The sequence below is a fragment of the Notechis scutatus genome, chromosome 1 (genome assembly GCF_049901735.1).
Source record: "Notechis scutatus isolate UNSWTSFEM ecotype Mainland chromosome 1, rNotScu1.2, whole genome shotgun sequence".
Lineage (NCBI taxonomy): Eukaryota > Metazoa > Chordata > Lepidosauria > Squamata > Elapidae > Notechis > Notechis scutatus.
Window position 1 is genome coordinate 50,761,747 of NC_142009.1, and position 17,990 is coordinate 50,779,736.

Genomic DNA, 17,990 nt, shown 5'->3' on the forward strand with positions numbered 1-17,990 from the left:
CTTCGCAAGTTGCGGAGCTCCGCCCCTGTCACTCTTGCACCGAGTGACAACAACATATTTGCCGGCGTATAAGACGACCTTTGTTATATACTCGCCGTATAAGAGCAGCCCCCCACTTGGAGGCATCTTTTTCAGGGCAAAAAAGTCGTCTTATACGCCGGCAAATACGGTAAATTAAAACTGACTTTCAGTGGCAAAATTGAAAATTGTTAGCACTTTATTTCCAAAAATTGTTCTACTGTAAGTACTGTACCTAGTTAAGTCTGTAATAGTTATACTTGAAAACATCTACTTAATATTTCAAAGCAGTGATGTTCCTATAATATGAATCACTCTTGCTATCATTTTTTTGCTTCCTCAGTCATTTATGCTAAGCTATGCAGATTCTTCTATTTCTCCCATGCTAACGTAGCTTCATTTCTTGATTCATTTTAAGATGTTTTTAAGGAAGAGGCAGAATGCATGCTCAGCAAATATTTTGTTCTGTAATAAAAACTAAGCTAAGAATTAAGCTAATTTTACCTTAAATTAGGATAGCAATTCTAAAGAATCTTTTCATACACACTTTTGAGGCCTTTTTTCATTTATTGCTTATTATCTATTAATAGTAACAGCAAAAACAATTTGTGTAGATTTGATGCCATTCATGTACAAGGCATTTTACTCAGAATAGAATTGATAGGACATTGCCCCAAAGGATTTACAATCTAACAATAGACAAAGAAAAAGAAACAAAAAAGAAAGAGGTTATTGTTCTGAAGTTATTTTAATTATAACCTCTTAGGCATAGTTACTTGTTTAAAACAAAATAAAATCTTATTAGTCTATATATTCCATGGAGCTGGGTGGGTAAGGATGAGAAAAGAGGGACTGGAAAACAAGTGATCTAAGGTTTGGTTAAGGATATTGGAGTTGGATGAATAAAAATCATAATGCAGTATTAAGATATCAGAGCAAAGGAACAGAGAAAAGTTTATAGTGCATCCAGAAGATATTTTAGCTGTGGTCCATGAACCCCTGCAATATCATTACAGGGGGTACACGAAGACTTGAAGAAATGTTAGGATTTAAATCTTGAGCTAAGTTTTGGTGGTCCTTGGCCATGGCCCATGGTCACAAAAGATATTTAAAGGGATCGATGATGAAGAAAAGGTTGAGAACAGTTCTATTGTATATTTCCTCCCTTTCTCTCTCCTCTTTTCTACCAATTGTTCTACATTCTCCTCCCTCTGCAGTGCTGTTGGCTCTTATTCTCTTTTGAGTGTTAGGGAGAACATAGCCAACATCTGAAATCTCCATTGGAATATTTCATGACCGTTAAGTGCAATTGTTAGAAGATTTCGAGAGGTACGGAATTTATTGATTTTGAAGCTGAGTTTCATGTCATCTCTTAATACTCCCTAATTCAGGGCCATCAAACTCATGGACCGCGGGCTGGATGTGTCACACACTGGCAATGCCCACGCCTGGTTTAGTGAAGGGGAAAAAGTCACAAGATGTCACCTGATTATGGTGTGACGATGCAAGTTTGATCTCCCTGTGCAAATTCTGGCCTAACTTCAGTCATGTTTCCTTAGGTGGCAATTGTTCCTCTGTGATCAATTTTACTGCTACTCTGGGATATCCTATTAGAAACTTAGAGTTCATGTAACTGAACCTTTTCTTCTGTTAATGATACAATCACTCTCCTATGAAGTACACACGTCCCTCACTTAAGTTTGAGAGCTGGAGCTAGGGGACAGAGAGAGAAAGAGTCCAAAACAAACATTTCCAGTCCAAACAAAATGAAACGAGACATTATTTGGAAAACAAAGCAAGTTGTACCTACATTTAATGCTTGTGTTCAAACTCTTTGGAGCAGATGAATCAACAGCAGCTGAATTAACAACAACAAAAATGTTTATCTTCTCAATACAGTATTCCATTTTCAAATGAAAAGAGAAATAAATAGGTTGCTTACAACCAATAGGAAACAGAGGTTATTGAAGTCTGGATTCAATTAACATAAGAAATCTTATTTAGATGTTTTGCTTATAAATTAACTAATGATAGCTTCTTTGTTGAATATGAGATGAAAACATCTACCAGTGCAGCTGTTAAAAAAGTGTAATAGTGACATACAATTCATATCTCATATCATAATTCATATCAAGGAATACCTGTGTGATTTGATTTTGCTTTTCTGTTTGAAGTGAACCCTGTTTCTCAGCTTATCCAAGCCAAGCAATCTACCTGTAGTCTTTCAGGGACATTATCGGCATAAATTTTTGTTTTCAAAGTATCCTCCACAACTTTCCCCTTATTTCTTTGACATTTTGTATACTTTTTAAAAAAGTGATACACGTTAAAACTGTTTCGGAAAGGGAAGAAATGATGCAGGCCTATAAACAAATAGTATAAATAGTTTGAATTTCTGCCGAAAAGCAAAAGCTTCTGTTTTAGCTCAATACATTTGTTTCTAAACTGTGGTTGCATACACTTCCAAATTGACCTTGCTACAAACATTATGCATATCCTTTTGAGCATGATGAGCTTACCATGCTTGAATCTTGGCTGTTAGTAAAAAAAAAAAAAAAGGCTTTACAAAAAGCCTGGTGGGAATTAAAAACAGGGACAGGCAGCTTGAATAATAAGAGGAATCTCCACAGTTAAGCAAATTTTACTCTAGTAATAATGGGTATAGATTAGAGACAGTCCAGTTTTTAGGCAAGATGCATAGTCTGCAGTTCTATACAATACTAATTCAAAGCTATTTCCCTGTTAATATATTTTCCTTTAATTTATTAAAGATTATTCTATCCTTTCTTTTTTATATGTCTATAGTGGCTAACAATAATAAGACCATTGAGTTAAAAAAGTGAAAATAATGGTTTTTCAATTCACTTAAAAATCAAAACAGATTTGATCAGATATAAAAAAGTACCGTTTATCGGCGTATAACACGCACTTTTTCCCCTGAAAATAGGGGGCAAATGATGTATGCGTGTTATACGCCCGATATAATGTTAAGAAGCCTTCGGTGAATGCTGCTGGGATCGGGATCAAGGACACAAATGAAAGAAGGGGAGGGAGGAAGCAACCGAAGCCTGTCCTTCTCTCTGGGTCAGCTCTCAGTCGCTCTCTCGCTCCTCCACCAGCACAGGAAGAAACTGCTTCAAAGAAAGCGGGGGGCTTTTCCTGTCGCCGCAGCTTCCCTGAAGCGCCCGTTTCTCCCCACCCCGTCCGCCCGCCCGCCCGCCCGCAGTGCTCCGTTCTGCCTGCCTGCCTGCCTTCGTTAATGGTTGAATCGAACAGCTTCGGCTGAGTAAAAGAGGCGAATAGTTATTATTCTCAGCCGAAGCTGCTCCCAAACAACCAGAAACTAAGGCAGGCAGGCAGGCAGGCAGAATGGGACACTGTGGATTGAAGCGCAGCGGGTGGGAGTGGGGGTGAAACAGGCGCTCGGAATAGCTGCGGCGACAGGAAAAGCCCCCGCTTCTTTGAAGCAGTTTCTTCCTTGGATGGTGGAGCAGCGAGAGAGCGAAGCCTCCTTCTCTTCTCTTCCCCCCGGTCCTTGCAAAAATTTCTGCTTGAAACCGGTCCCTGGTACAAAAAGGTTGGGGACCACTGATTTACCTTATAAGTGGTAATAATATTAATAAAAAAAAAGTTCTGAGCTACCCTTATTTTGCTTCAAAGTTTTTATTTAGAAATTTAATTTTTTTCCTGAAATTTCCCTCTTAAAATGAAGATGCGTGTTATACGCCTGTGCGTGTTATACGCCGATAAATACGGTACATTGAAAATGTATAAACATGTTCATTCAGGGCAAGACTTTAAACTATCATCTTTAGTATCGATTTAGCTAGCAGATCCAGAAAGATGTACGAAGGGAAATAGATGGAAGCCTTTGCGGCTCAAAGGGAATACTTCTAATTAATTAATGAAAACAAAGTTATGTGCCGCCTCCCAGAAAGTGGGTCCTCCAAAGCTGCGACTATAAATTAGTCATGATTTCCATTTCCTACTTTTGTACCACAGGATCATAAAGCAGGGGAGAGCCAGACCAGATTGTCCATAAAATGTTAGGAATGTTAGGAATTTCTTCTTTTAGTTTTGATGAGATCTATATTTCTTCAGAAATACTGTAAATGGACATCAGTGTATGTAGGGTCTAATGTATAGAATCCCCTTTTCTTTCTTTTATTAGACATGCCACCTATCCAGGGGTGGGATGCAAATATTTTTACTACTGGTTCTGTGGGCGTGGCTAGGTACGAGTGGCTAGGTGGGCATGGCCATGTGACTGGGTGGGTGTGGCTTCTTCTTTTTTTGCTGCATCCCCCCCCCCATGCTCCATTTTTTTTGCCTCCTGGACCTCAGGGAAGCCTCCTGGGAGGCAGTTTTTGCTTCCAGGAGGCTTCCCTGGGGCCCAGGAGGCAAAAAACAGAGCATGGGGGGGGGGGCAGCACTCACACACCCTGCATGCCCCTTTTTGCCTCCTGGGCCTCAGGGAAGCCTCCTGGATGAAGCAGTAAGACAGCAAAGGGGATCCCAGCACAGCTGATCATCGGAACAGTTGATCGTGGGGAGGAAAAAGAAAAGAAATACCAGTTCGGCCGAACTGATAGCTGTTTTTTTGATACCGGTTTGGCTGAACGGTAGCATTGTTTACTACCAGTTCAGCTGAACCGGTACAATACCACCACTGCACTTATCCTTTCTTTTATACAGCCTAGAAGGTTCCCTGGGGGAAGGAGTGGAGACCATTCTTTTCAAGGTTATTTGCAAATGGTTTTCTTTTATTTGTAAGCTGCCAGGAGGTGTCAAGGTGTTGGGTGGCCTTGAACCTTAATTATATAAATAAATAAGAATCAGGATTAACTTGACAGGGCAAGGCTTTATTTTGACAGGAGAGGAAAAACAGAAGAGGTGTCAAACACAGGTTATAAAATTCACACCTCCTGAGGCTGCTGAAGCCAGATTGGTTTCCCCCTTCCACCAAAGTTGGCATCCAATCCTAAGCAACTTCTATGGCTCTTTGTTTTAGAGAATCCTATACTGCAGGGCATTATTCTTCTCTTGGAAACAAAGACCACTATCATTTCTTCTCTCTTATAATATAGGACAGTCCATACAGATCAAGAGAAGAACATGTATAGTTTCCAAAATAATAAAAAATGCAACCAAGCTAGAAGAAAAATGTCATCGTAATCCAAAGCATATCTCTACATTAGTAAAAAAAAAATTTCCTGTACGATTGTAGTCCACAAAACAGAATACCCAGGGACACAATGTTTTATTAATATGCTGTTTCGTTCCTACCCCTCAGAGATCTACATAGGATTACGAAAAAGAAATCATGTCTTTGTATGCTACCTAAACTTTTTCTTGTAGAGGTTTTGCTTTAGTGACCCACCTCACATATTTGAATGCAATGTTAGATTCTCCAGCATAATTCAGAACTGGATTGCAATGTTTGAAAATTAAGTTGAAAGCAGTTTCATTAGGGGAGTGATGAAGAAATCAGTTTTGAAACCTCACTGGGTCTGGAAATAAATCCTAAACATTTTACCTCCTGGAATCTCTTCTCTGGAATGGGAAGTATGAGGACAGATACTGGGAGCCTTATCATCGCTGGATTAGACTAGTGCAATAATGCAAGGACTTGGGACTGCCCTTGGAAACCACCCCAAAAGCTTTATTTCATACAGAATGCAGCAGCCCATGCTCATCAGGCCTCTCCTGTTATACTGCTTCTGCATGACCTATAATAGACGGGACTGTATTTCTGTTTCTGTTTGCTATCTTTTAAGCTCTATATCAGGGCTGTCAAATTCACAGCCCGTGGGCCAGATGCATCACGCACTGGCCATACCCATGCCCAGTTAGCGAAGGGGAAAAAAAGCTGCGATAAGTCACGTGACAACACAAGTTTGACACCCTTGCTCTACATAGTTTGGTGTCTAGCTATCTAAGAGAATACCTTTACCAGCTAGATTCTGTCAACTGATCCAGACTGCACGGAATATCTACTAGAAGTCCTTGTAAGTGCAATGGGAACACATGCATTGTTTGGACTAACTCCTCTCCCATAGAACAGCCTGCTCCCACCCATAAGGGAAGCATCCATTCTTATGGTCTCTAAAGGGGAAAAAACAGTTTTTGTAGAATGCCTTGAGAGTCATAGGGACATATAGAACTAGAGTAACAGACTAATACAACCCTGTATGCATATATGCATGTATGTATGTATATATGTATGTATGTATCCTGCCTTTAATATTTTCAAAAATAACTCAAGGTGGAGAACATATCCAACACACCTTTTTCCTATTTTTCTCACAACAACCCTGTGAGGTGAATTGCGCTTAGAGAGAGTTACTGGCCCAAAGTCATCCAGCTGACTTCCATAGCTAAGGAAGGACTTGAACTCACTTTCTCTTACTTTTTAGCTTGGTGCCTTAACCATTAGACAAAACTGGCTCTCTGTACCAGTTGTACCATTAATTAGAATTTATTTTATATGTTATTAATACCTATCTTCAAGAGAAGACTACAATTGAGACAGTAGATAAACTGTTTAAATAAATATAATAATGCTGAAATGCTGAAGGTTATAAAGTACTCTTGAATTAATTTCCCCATTTTCTTATTGTCTTTTATTCTACTTCATGCAGGTATACTGAGAGCAAGCTACTCAACATAGCAGAGAATGTAGCAAGTATGAATTACAAATTCAACTTTAAAATACTTTCTGGTAGTTCAGATCTGTTTATTCATTGATGAACCTACCTGGGGTGAAGCTTGGCTCTTTTGCTTTGAGTCATCAGAGTTTCTTTGCTATGAATTTTAAAGGTTACTTCAAGCAGAAAGCAAAACCAGGAAAGTCGTTGGTGTGACAATACTCTTTTTAAAAATACTGGTCCAAAGTATTTAAAAAGTGCAGTTCAGCTTTCTGTATGTTCTTCTTTAAGGGGAATTGCTTGATTTGCTATTGCCAAGCTCAAACAGTGGACAAGCTCCATATCCCTTCTGGTGCTTTTATAACATTCAAGACCACGGCTGTCAAACTCCCGGCCCATGGGGCAGATACATCATGTGCTGGCCACGCTCACACCCAGTTTAACAAAGGGGGGGTAGTCCCGATATGTCACGTGATGCCACCATGAAGATGTGAGTTTGACACCCCTGTTTAAGACTATATAAAACATAAAAAATAAAATAAAAGCAAGACTACAAAAAACAAGTCCGAGATCTCAGACTATCATAGCATAGGGACTCTTATCTGGGAAGTTGAAGAACAAAAATGTCACAAGAATAATGGTAAAATATAAGGCTATCGTGCTCCTTTTAATCCTCAACGTATAACAGTTCATTTAGTGACTGTTCAAAGTTACAACAGCCCTAAAAAAAGTGACTTATGACTGTTACAACCATTGTAATGTCCCAGGGTCATGTGATCACTTTCTGTAACTTTCTGACAAAGTCAATGCAGAAGTCAAACTCACTTAATAACCATGTTACTAGCATAACAACTGCAATAATTTACTTAGCAACTGTGGCAAGAAAGGTCATAAAATAGGGCAAAATTCACCTAACAAATGTCTCACTTAGCAACAGAAATCTTGGACTCAATTGTGTTCATAAGTGAAGGCCTACTTGTATCTTAAAGGACAAAAACAGAAAGGTTAGGTGAGCTTAGGCTAAACCTTTCACGAACTCCCTAGGAAGAGGGCATTAAACAGATGACAGATTTTGTCCAAGATATCATAGCACTCGTTTAAAAACCTTTTAGACAAAACTGACAATTATATAACATTTAGAAGTGATCTTTAAAAAAATAATATTAAGACATTTGGGTTTGAAAAAGATCTATGTTGCACACTTTTAGTTAAACTGAATCCACACTTAACTACAATTGTTAGATGATGGAGAAGAAAAGATATTTCATGTAGCAAATACCTTTGGCGGCGAACAGTTTTTTGTAATGCACAGCCATGTGATCTTGAACAATGTACTGGCTTGAGAGCTTGCAGGAAGAACTTGGAGAAAAGGCTGAGGAAATTTAAAAAAATGGCTCTAGTTAATGGATTTAAGTATCTGGCACATCGATTTCTGAAGAATTCTTACAGCTTCAAGAGAAATGCATTTTCTGATTATGATACCTGAAGCAAAGGAAGTGGTATTTTAATGTGGCTACTTCTTTTTGTACCACTTTAACATAAAGTAATAAATAAATCAATAGAAATAAATAATGAATGAAATCTTTGTATGTATATTTATTAAATCTGAACTTCTTTTTTTATAAATAAATTTTATTGATTTTACAATTAAAACAAACCAACAACACATACACAAATGAAAGAAAAGAAAAAAAGGAGAAGAAAATAGAAAGAAAAAATAGAAAACAATTAAAAACATTCTCATCTTCAACAGTTTGTAAGATCTCTCTTTTTTTAACCCTTAATTTATGCCATATACACACACCTAATCCTTACATATATCTATATATCACTACTATGGATTTATCCTATCCTCTTTTACCTTATAGTGTAAAATCTATCTTTGGTCTATCCATTTGTACCAGCAGTTCCAGCTATTGTAGTATATTGAGGTGTCTTTATTTTTTAGTGCCAAAGTTAATTTGTCCATTTCTGCACAACTTGAAATTTTTTGAATGATCATTTCCTCTGATGGAACCTGAGGCTGCTTCCAACATTGGGCAAAAGCTAATCTGGCCGCTGTCAAAATGTGTATTATTATGTATTTTGCTTTTTTTGATATTTGTTCGTCAAAGATCCCTAACAAAAAGGACTCTGGTTTGTATTCGATCTGCTCTCTTGTCATTTCTTCCAGCCAAATTCTAATTTTCTGCTAATATTTTTGAGCTTCTGTACAGGACCACCACATATGGAAAAAAGTTCCCTCTTTTTTTTTGCATTTCCAGCAATTCGGACTCATATTGGGGTGCATCTTCGCTAATCTCGAAGGAGGAAAGTGCCATCTATAAAACATTTTATAGGCATTATCTTTATATGCTACCGACTTTGTAATCTTATTGTTTCTACCCCAGACCTTTTCCCATTCTGTTAAGGTGATGCTACATCCTATATTCCTACTCCAGGCAAACATGTTCCCTTTTACAATTTCTTCTTCTAATTCGACTTCTAATAAATAATTATAAAATTTTGTTATATTTTTTTTTGCCTGATCCTAATAAAATTTTATCTAATTGCTGGAGTTTATTGTTGATTCTGAATTCTTTCTTGTCCTTTTTATATCTGCTTTGAACTTGAAGGTATGCCCACTGATCAATTTTTTGTCCTCACTCTTGAAGTTCTTGCCACGATTTCAAATTTCCTTGTGTATCCAATAGGTCCTTATATTTAATCATTTTAGTGATATCCAGATTATTTGGGTGAATCATCACCTCCATTGTTGAAATCCAAATTGGTACTTTTAAATAATGTTACAAGACAAAGAGCGAAACAGAATTAGTTAAATGGAAGAAGAAGAAGAAAATACTATCAATTAATATAAATGGTTTAAACTCGACAATAAAAAGGAAAAGGATATTAGCTAAACTAATCAAACAAAATGCTGATATAATATGCCTACAAGAAACTCATATAAAGAAAACAGATGAAAAACACCTAGAATGTCCGAAATTAGGGAAGCTATTTACCACACCAGCAGACACGGGGAAAAAGAAAGGGATTGCAGTATATGTTAAAGAGGATTTGAAAGCAGATTTAATATGGTCAGATTCTGAGGGAAGAACTCTGGTTTTGCAGATCTGGATCAATGCCATCCCAATTCTCTTAGTGGTAATCTGCGCCCCGAACGGAGATCAAAAAGAGTTTTTTAAGCATCTTTATGGAAAAATAGTAGGATTGGAAAAAAGAAATATTTGTATCATAGGAGACTTCAATTCTATTGCTGAATATCAAAAAGACCACAGTAATGGGGGGGAGAATAAAGGGGGGGAAAGAGAGTTTCCCAAGATTTGTAGGGAAATGATGAAGGAGTTAAATTTGATTGATATATGGAGAAGATTACACCCCGAGAAAAAACAATTCACATCCTACTCAAATCCCCATCAAATATGGATACGAATTGACATGGCATGGATGAATGGGGAAATAGCAAATGAGATAAAAGAGATTGAAATTTTACCTAATGAATGGGCAGATCATAATCCAATTCAGATAATATGGAAGGGTAGGGAAAAACCAAAGAAAAGATGGACGTTAAATACTCAATTAATAAGAGAAAAAGAATATACTAACAAACTCAAGGAGGAATTAAAATGATAATGGAGTAACTACTAAACAAAACATTTGGGATACAATGAAGGCAGTAATAAGAGGTATAACAATCTCTTATAATGCCAAGAGGAATAAGGAAAAATATGCCCAGCAAAATAAATTACAACAAAAAATTAAGGAACTAGAAACTCAATTACAGAGTACCCCAAAGGATTCAAAATTGAAAAATCAGATAATGATAGCTAAACATAAATTGAATTTAATTGAACAAGAGAAAATGATTATAAATTTGAATTTGACTAGACAAACTTATTTTGAGCATGCTAATAAGCCAGGGAGATGGCTATCTTACAAACTAAAAAAAAGGAAAGAAAAGAGATTGATATACCAGCTAATAGATGGAAAGAGGGATATACAGCAGGAGATAGAACAGAAAAAAGAAATTGCTCATAAGTATTTTGAAGATTTATATAAAAAGGAAGATGTTAATGAGGATAGAATAAGAAACTATTTAGATGAAGTGAAGGATAAAGCAATTGGGGAAGAAATAGTAGAACTATTAAACAAAGACATCACTTGGTTGGAATTGAAATTAGCAATAGAGAACCAGAAAAAAAAAAAAAAAACCGGGCCCGGATGGGATTCCAGGGGAGCTGTACAAGGCAATTGCAGAACAAATTGGACCTCTTATGGTGGAAGTTTTTAATGATGTTTTATTGGCAGCCAGGATGCCGGACTCATGGAGGGGGGCATTGATTTCGCTGATCCCGAAGGAGGATTTGGATCCCCGATATATAAACAATTATAGGCCAATTTCACTGTTAAACACCGACTACAAAATATTTACTTCTATTATAGCAAGCAGACTAAAAAGAATGCTAAACGCGCATATATATGAAGACCAAAATGGATTTCTCCCGACCAGACAAATCAGGAACAATTTAAGAATAGTACTAGATGTCTTAGAATTGTATGAAGCTCACCCCGAAAAACAAATTGCACTTATGTTTTTAGATGCAGAGAAGCCCTTCGACAATTTAAATTGGCAATTTTTAATCCAAAAAATTTATAATATGAATTTAGGCACCAAATTTGAAAATATTATAACAACTATTTATGATACACAACAAGCTAATATTATAATAAACGGGGAATATACCCGCCCAATAAAAATAGAAAAAGGAGTCAGACAGGGCTGCCCACTCTCACCCCTGCTCTTCATATTATCATTAGAAACATTATTAATGCGAATTAGACAGAACCCAGATATAAAAGGATTAAAGGTTAAGAAAGAAGAATATAAGTTGCAAGCATTTGCGGACGATATGATTTTTTTCATTGAGGAACCAATAGAAAGAGGACAAAAATTGATGAATGAATTAGGACAATTTGGAGCAAAAATTAATAGGAAAAAACTAAATTAATGACTAAAAATTTAACAGAAAAACAGAAAATACAGTTAGAAGAAGTTATGGAAATACAAGTGATAAAGAAAGCTAAATACTTAGGAATATGGTTGACAGCACATTGTAAGACACTCAAGGAAAATAATTATGATAAATTGATGCAACAGGTAAAGAAGGATTTAGAAACATGGGGTAAGCTGCAACTTTCATTATTAGGCAGAATCGCTGCCATTAAAATGAATATTCTTCCAAAATTTCTATATCTATTTCAGATGATCCCAATTAAAGTACACAAATTTTTTTTTTTGAAGAACTCAACAAAATAACTGTTAAATTTATTTGGCAAGGGAAAAAACCTAGAATAAATTTAAAGGCAATGGAGGATATGAAGAGCAGGGGAGGACTGGCACTTCCAAATTGGGAGTTGTATTATATTGCTGCCTCTTTAGTATGGTTGAAGGAATGGGTGAATTTAACTAACAAGAGAATATTATTTTTAGAAGGCCATGATTTGCAGAGGGGGTGGCACGCTTTTTTATGGGATGTCGGGAAAACTAGTCAGAAATATTTCCACAGACATCTAATCAGAGACTCATTATTAACTAATTGGAAGTAAATCTGCACTTCTTTGTATGTTACCTCTTATATATAGTTCTTAAAGAATATTATAGGTTTAATTTTCCAATAAAATCTCTATTTGAAAAGATTTTAAAAGCTGATTATTTTTTACCTCAGGAGCTAAGAAATAGAAAAAAAGATTATTGATGTCCATTTTTCTAGGAAGCTAGAGTTTTTTTTTTAAAAAAAAAATTAGTCTTCCCCTATCTCCTCCAAACTTCTCCTCCAGAGCGTTACTTTAGTTGGTATGAAGGAGAGTACATGAATGCAAAACATTCAGGAATTTGGAATGACTGTTTATATTTCTGTTCTTGCTTTCCAAACTTAACACTTGGTTAAATATTCATCTTACGCACTATCATCATTTGATAAAAAATTATTCTGGTGGAAACAAAGTCTCAAAATAACTGAAAACAAGAGAAAAGAAAGCTGCAAAACTTATTTAAAAAATTTAAGGCCAGTTGTTGAAAAGCAAGGGAAAAAGTTAAATGTGTCATTTTCTTCCCACTTTACATGCACGGTTAAGTTTGATTTTCAAATCTGTTCCAGTTGAGCTCCAAGATCAAAGTACAACAATATCAAGTCTCACCATGCAGTGCTGACCACTGAAAGTGGCCTCCATAGTAGAGCATGGAAGACTTCATTTCTGAAAGACGGACACACACACAAAAAGCTAGACTGGAGTTTGCTAAACTGCAAACTCCTTCTGGGAGAATGTCCTTGAAACAGATGGTACAAAATTACAGCTTTTTGATAAGTCACAGCAACTCAATGTTCACAGAAGAAGAAAAAATCCTTTAAAAGAAAAGAGCACCAGTCCTACTGTGAAAAATTGAGAAGGTTCCCTAATGTTATGGTACTGTTTTGTTGTCTCCAATACTAAATGCATCAAATCTAGGTAGGGCAGAATAAAATCACAACATATCAAGGCATTCTGGAACTAAATTTCCTGACAGTTAGAACAATTGATCAGTGTGACAACTTGCCTCCATAAGTTGTGAATGCTCCCAAACTGGAAGTTTTAAAGAAGAGATTGGACAACTGTTTGTCTGAAATGGTATAGGGTTTCCTGCCTGAGCAAGGGATTGGACTAGAACAGGGGTCACCAATCTTTAGAACCTCAGGGGCCACCAAACTCGTAATTTTAAATCCAACAGACAACTAATATGAATTTTGACTGACAGTGGCTTGCTGACATTGGTGGGAAAGTCAGTCCCATATTCCAGAGCTGCAGTAGTCACAGGACTGGCCCTTTGGACTTCCCGGAGCAGTTGTTCCTCCACACGAGGGCACCGGCCTGCTGTGGACTGGAGGAGCTGCTCTGGGATGACCACAGGGCCAGTCTAGTGACTACTGCAGCTCTGGAATAACGGACTGACTTTCCCACCAACATCAGTAAGCCATCCTGGGGCAGATTTCCCTCCCCCGCCAGTGGCTCTATTCAGGTTTGCACTCGGCCGAAGGGTGGGAGCCAGCAGGTGGGTGGGCCATGTGGGCGGTGCAGCCTTGTGTTCCCACGCAGCCTGGATTAATTGCTTTGGGGGGAGTGCTTGGGGGGGACATTTCTCTGCGGACCACCAAAATTTTCTCACGGACCACCAATGGTCCCCGGCCCACCGGTTGGTGACCACTGGACTAGAAGACCTCCAAGGTCCCTTCCAACTCTGCTGTTCTGTTCTTTTCCATTCCGTTCCATTCCACTCCAGTCCAGTCTAGTCTAGTTCAGTCTAAACACAAAGACCAGTGTTAGAATGCTTGTCTCAATCACAGGTCTTAGGCTCCCCCAGCAGAATGACCCAAAGTTACATCTAAAAGAACCCAAGAATCATTTTAAATCAAACATTGGACTCTTCTGAAGTGGCATGCTATCAGTCCTAACCTAAATACAATAGAACATATATAGAAAGAGCTGAAACTCACAATTAGAAGAAAGAACCCATCAAACTTAAGCCAACTGCTACAGAGTGGGACAAATTGCTGTTGAGAAGTATAAGAGTCATATTTAGAGCTACAGAAAGCCCTAGATTGCTGTTATTGCCTCAGAAGAGTATGTTACAAAACATTAGGTTGGGGTATCAATCAGTGGTGCGATTCAATTTTATTTAATACCGGTTCTGTGGGCATGGCTTGATGGGCGTGGCAGGGGAAGGATGCTGTAAAATCTCCAGTCAGAAGTGGTTTTTGCCAGTTCTCTGAACTACTCAAAATTTCCGCTACTGGTTCTCCAGAACTGGTCAGAATCTGCTGAATATCACCTCTGGTACCAATAATTATGTCCGTGCCATTTTTATTTCTTTAATTATTTGAAAGATTAAGCTTTCCAATAGCTACATTTAAACTATTGAACATCTGCTCAGGAAACTAAGTTTGCACATTTTCTTTTGGATTTTTCCAGTGATCAAATCAACCATATTTAAGAAGGCATTTTTTCCAGATAAAATGTAAATTGTATTGGATTTTCTTTAGCAATTGCAGCAAACATTTTAGGTTAGATGCACACTTGGAATGTATAGGTATATTCAGAAAATAATTCCTATGTGGGAAATTGAACATAAGAAACAATTTTCAATATTAATAACAGATTTATTTCAAATATACACTAAAAATTATTTTTAACTTTCCCTAGAAAGCTCTTTATAAGCAAGTAAGATTTTGCTCCCAAATCTACCCAAATCTTACAAAGTATGCTAAGAATCTAGATAGGTGATTTTAATTATTTCAAACAGGGACAGCCTAATTATTGTCAAGAATAACAATGAAATTGGTTCCCCCCTACCCTTTTTACACTCTATAAAATACATCTGGTAAAATATCTTTCTGTTTACTTCTCAGCTTTTCTATGAGCAGAGCAATTTTCCACCAAGGTTTGTTTCCAACTGTGACACAGAAGTTTCGTGGGTGGTTTTCTGCAGGTAGATAACGCTGATTTTGAACAAAAATTAGGTTAGAAATCTGAAGTTGCTCTTCCTCTACCCTGATTTACATTGTTTATATCAGTTGAAGCTTTTTAAAGCTAGAGACATGATTGATTGGTAAATCCACTGCATCCTATGAGAGGCCATTTTAATTATCATGTTAATCTCTATATTTTATTAACAGCAATAGAGAAGGATAAAGCAACCTTAATGAAAGTTTAATAAATGATAGGCACTCAGGGTCAAGCTGGCCTGTTTTGCAACTTAAAGGCAAAATATAAATCATATTATGAAGGCAGTTTCTATTTCACCCAATGACACGAGGATTTTAAATGTGCAAAAGTTCTTGCGAAGTAAAATATACAATTAGCCAATGCAGGACACCAGAAATAGATGTCATATCTGGAATTCTGGAACTCTTGGATCCTTGTGAAATCAAGTACTAAAATAACAGTTTTATAAGCTGTTATTAAATACTTTGTGCAAGGGCAGAAATCCAAGGTTTATCCCTGACTCCAGACATGTATATAAACTACCTTAGGGAGCTTTGTCTAAATTATCTGGATGGATTTAGTTTTGGATTTTGTTTCTCTTGATGCAGTCATTATTACATGATAATAGATAACAGATAATCAGAGTTGAAAGGGACCTTGTAGGTCATCTAGTCCAACCCCCCACCCAAGTGGGAGATCCTACACCATTTCTGACAAATGGCAGTCCAATCTCTTCTTGAAAGTCTCAAATGATGGCACTCCTGCAACTTCAGAGGGCAAGCTGTTCCATAATGCTTGCCTGAAAGCCTCTGTCCAACGTGCAATAACACCAACTCAGAAATTTTCCCATTCCTACTACTGATTTTGATTAAGAACAGAACTGAGCACCCAGCAGGTCTTTGCAGTGCTCAAATGATAAATAATGGGCAAAGGCCGAGATGCTGAGATCTTTACCAGACTACCCAAAGAGAGCCTGAGAGCTGTATGCAATCCATGAATTTTCTATTGCTGACTCATGTTATCCAAAGAGTTCTATTGTCTTTAATATATATTGAGAACATTGTTGGGAACTAGTTGTATATTTGGAATATAATGCTCTCCTCATACATAATGATAACTAGCATTTATCCTTTTTCATTGCACACCAAAGTTTTTGAAGTGCTGTATCGATGTTTTAGGACAATAAGTTAGAAATGGTTAGAAATGTAGATAAAATGGTTAGAAATGGTAGATAAAATGAAATGGTAGATGAGTTACACTCATCAACATATAAATGAGCTCAGTTTGCCCTGCATGAGATTATTACTCCAGTGCATCACTTAATAATGGATCTGACTTTACTCCTAAAATTTCAATGTATTGACTATGTTCAAGGGTACTTTTTTACCTGCTGTAAATTGGTACATAACATGATTTCATATACACTAATTTTGGAGAGCATCAGAAATTGCAGTTGGCGCAAAATACATTTGTCAGAATTCTACCTTGAGACCATCCATTCAAAATATATTGCATCGGTTATGATTAGTGCTCTATTTTAGATCAACTCTGCCAAAGATGGGAATTTATTTATTTTGGCCATACATCTCCACCATGAGTTTCACTCAGTCTCTGTCTACTTTGAATGCAAGTCAAAATGTATTCTTGGGAGGCAGTTTATATACTGATTTTATGTTAACCATGAAAGTCATGTGGCTGGGGCAGTATAAAGTGTTCGTGCATAAATAACAGCATGTTAGCAGAAGGCTTTTACATTTATAGATTGCTGTTAAAAGTTAGAATGTCAACTACTATGAAAACTATCAGAATATTAAAAGCAAAGAAAATAGATGATAATCTAATTCATTATTATCAGTCAATGTTCTGTATGCTGCAGTAGTTTCCAGGTTTCCAGAAATAAGTCTGTCTGTTCTCATGTTCCTGAAAACCTTGAAACTGAGAATTGCATTTTGTGATTTAGATGTATGTAATGCTTTATGTAGCCCTGAGATCTTTCTGTGCCTTATCTGTAATATTTATTACTTGTTATTTGTTATTTGTTACTGAAATGTGCTTTTTTAAAAAACACATTTCTTTTTAAAATCAACCACATCTACAAAATTACCTTTAGGGAGAACAGACAGTGACAAATTAGCAGGAAACAAAAAGTATCAATAGGTTTTTTTCAGCAAGAATATTTTCCTTATTCCAAACCAACTATGCCACTACAACTTCAGCTTTGTAATTACTAATTTACTCTGTATCTGCAGACTAAACTGAAATAGATTCCTTTGGCATATTACATTTTGAATAAATCATATCTGAAGTTATAAATTTCCTGTTCTAAGTCTGAAAGCAGCAATAATCAGGCTTGATTGATGCAACCCAAATGGCAATAAAGCATGCCTTTACCATTTGGCTGATGAGCCAAAATGTATGAGCTGAAATGTAGGCTATTTTGTCTGCTACCATGCTTGGAACCACAATTAAAACTGTTCTTCTCTCCAGTGCTCAGTTAAAGTTTTTGGATAAGAGGTGGGATCCACACAAAAGTACCAGCCAGTTTAAGGTTGGTGGTATGCCTTAGCATAGATTTAATGGGAACGTCATAAAATAACCACCTGTGCAGAGCACCAGCAGTGGTATTTAGATTCCTTCTTAAATGGGCATGAAAATGATGCTGTCAAATGCAAAATTACAATCCTGGGTGTGATTATATTTTTTGTATCAAGATTACAAGCTCTGCATTTAAAGTTGTCCAGTGAAGAAGGGAGTCAGAAACCTAGTAAGGGTTACATCATATAGAATATAACATCTGAATAAGTTATC

General features: G+C 36.9%; 1 protein-coding gene across 3 annotated transcripts in view; it reads right to left on the reverse strand.

Moving 5' to 3' along the window:
• The window catches only part of LOC113420441 (spermatogenesis-associated protein 7-like), a 48,879-nt gene that overhangs the window by 20,812 nt on the left and 10,077 nt on the right, over positions 1–17,990 (reverse strand). For 2 of the 3 annotated variants that reach the window (XM_087952429.1, XM_087952437.1), the window contains exons 3-4: positions 7,945–8,037; positions 1,829–1,876 (exon numbers count right to left, since the gene is read on the reverse strand). In XM_087952429.1, the coding sequence (XP_087808555.1) occupies positions 1,829–1,876; positions 7,945–8,037 (141 nt within the window). The remainder of the gene's footprint in view (positions 1–1,828; positions 1,877–7,944; positions 8,038–17,990) is intronic. The other variant, XM_087952441.1, reaches the window with a different exon arrangement.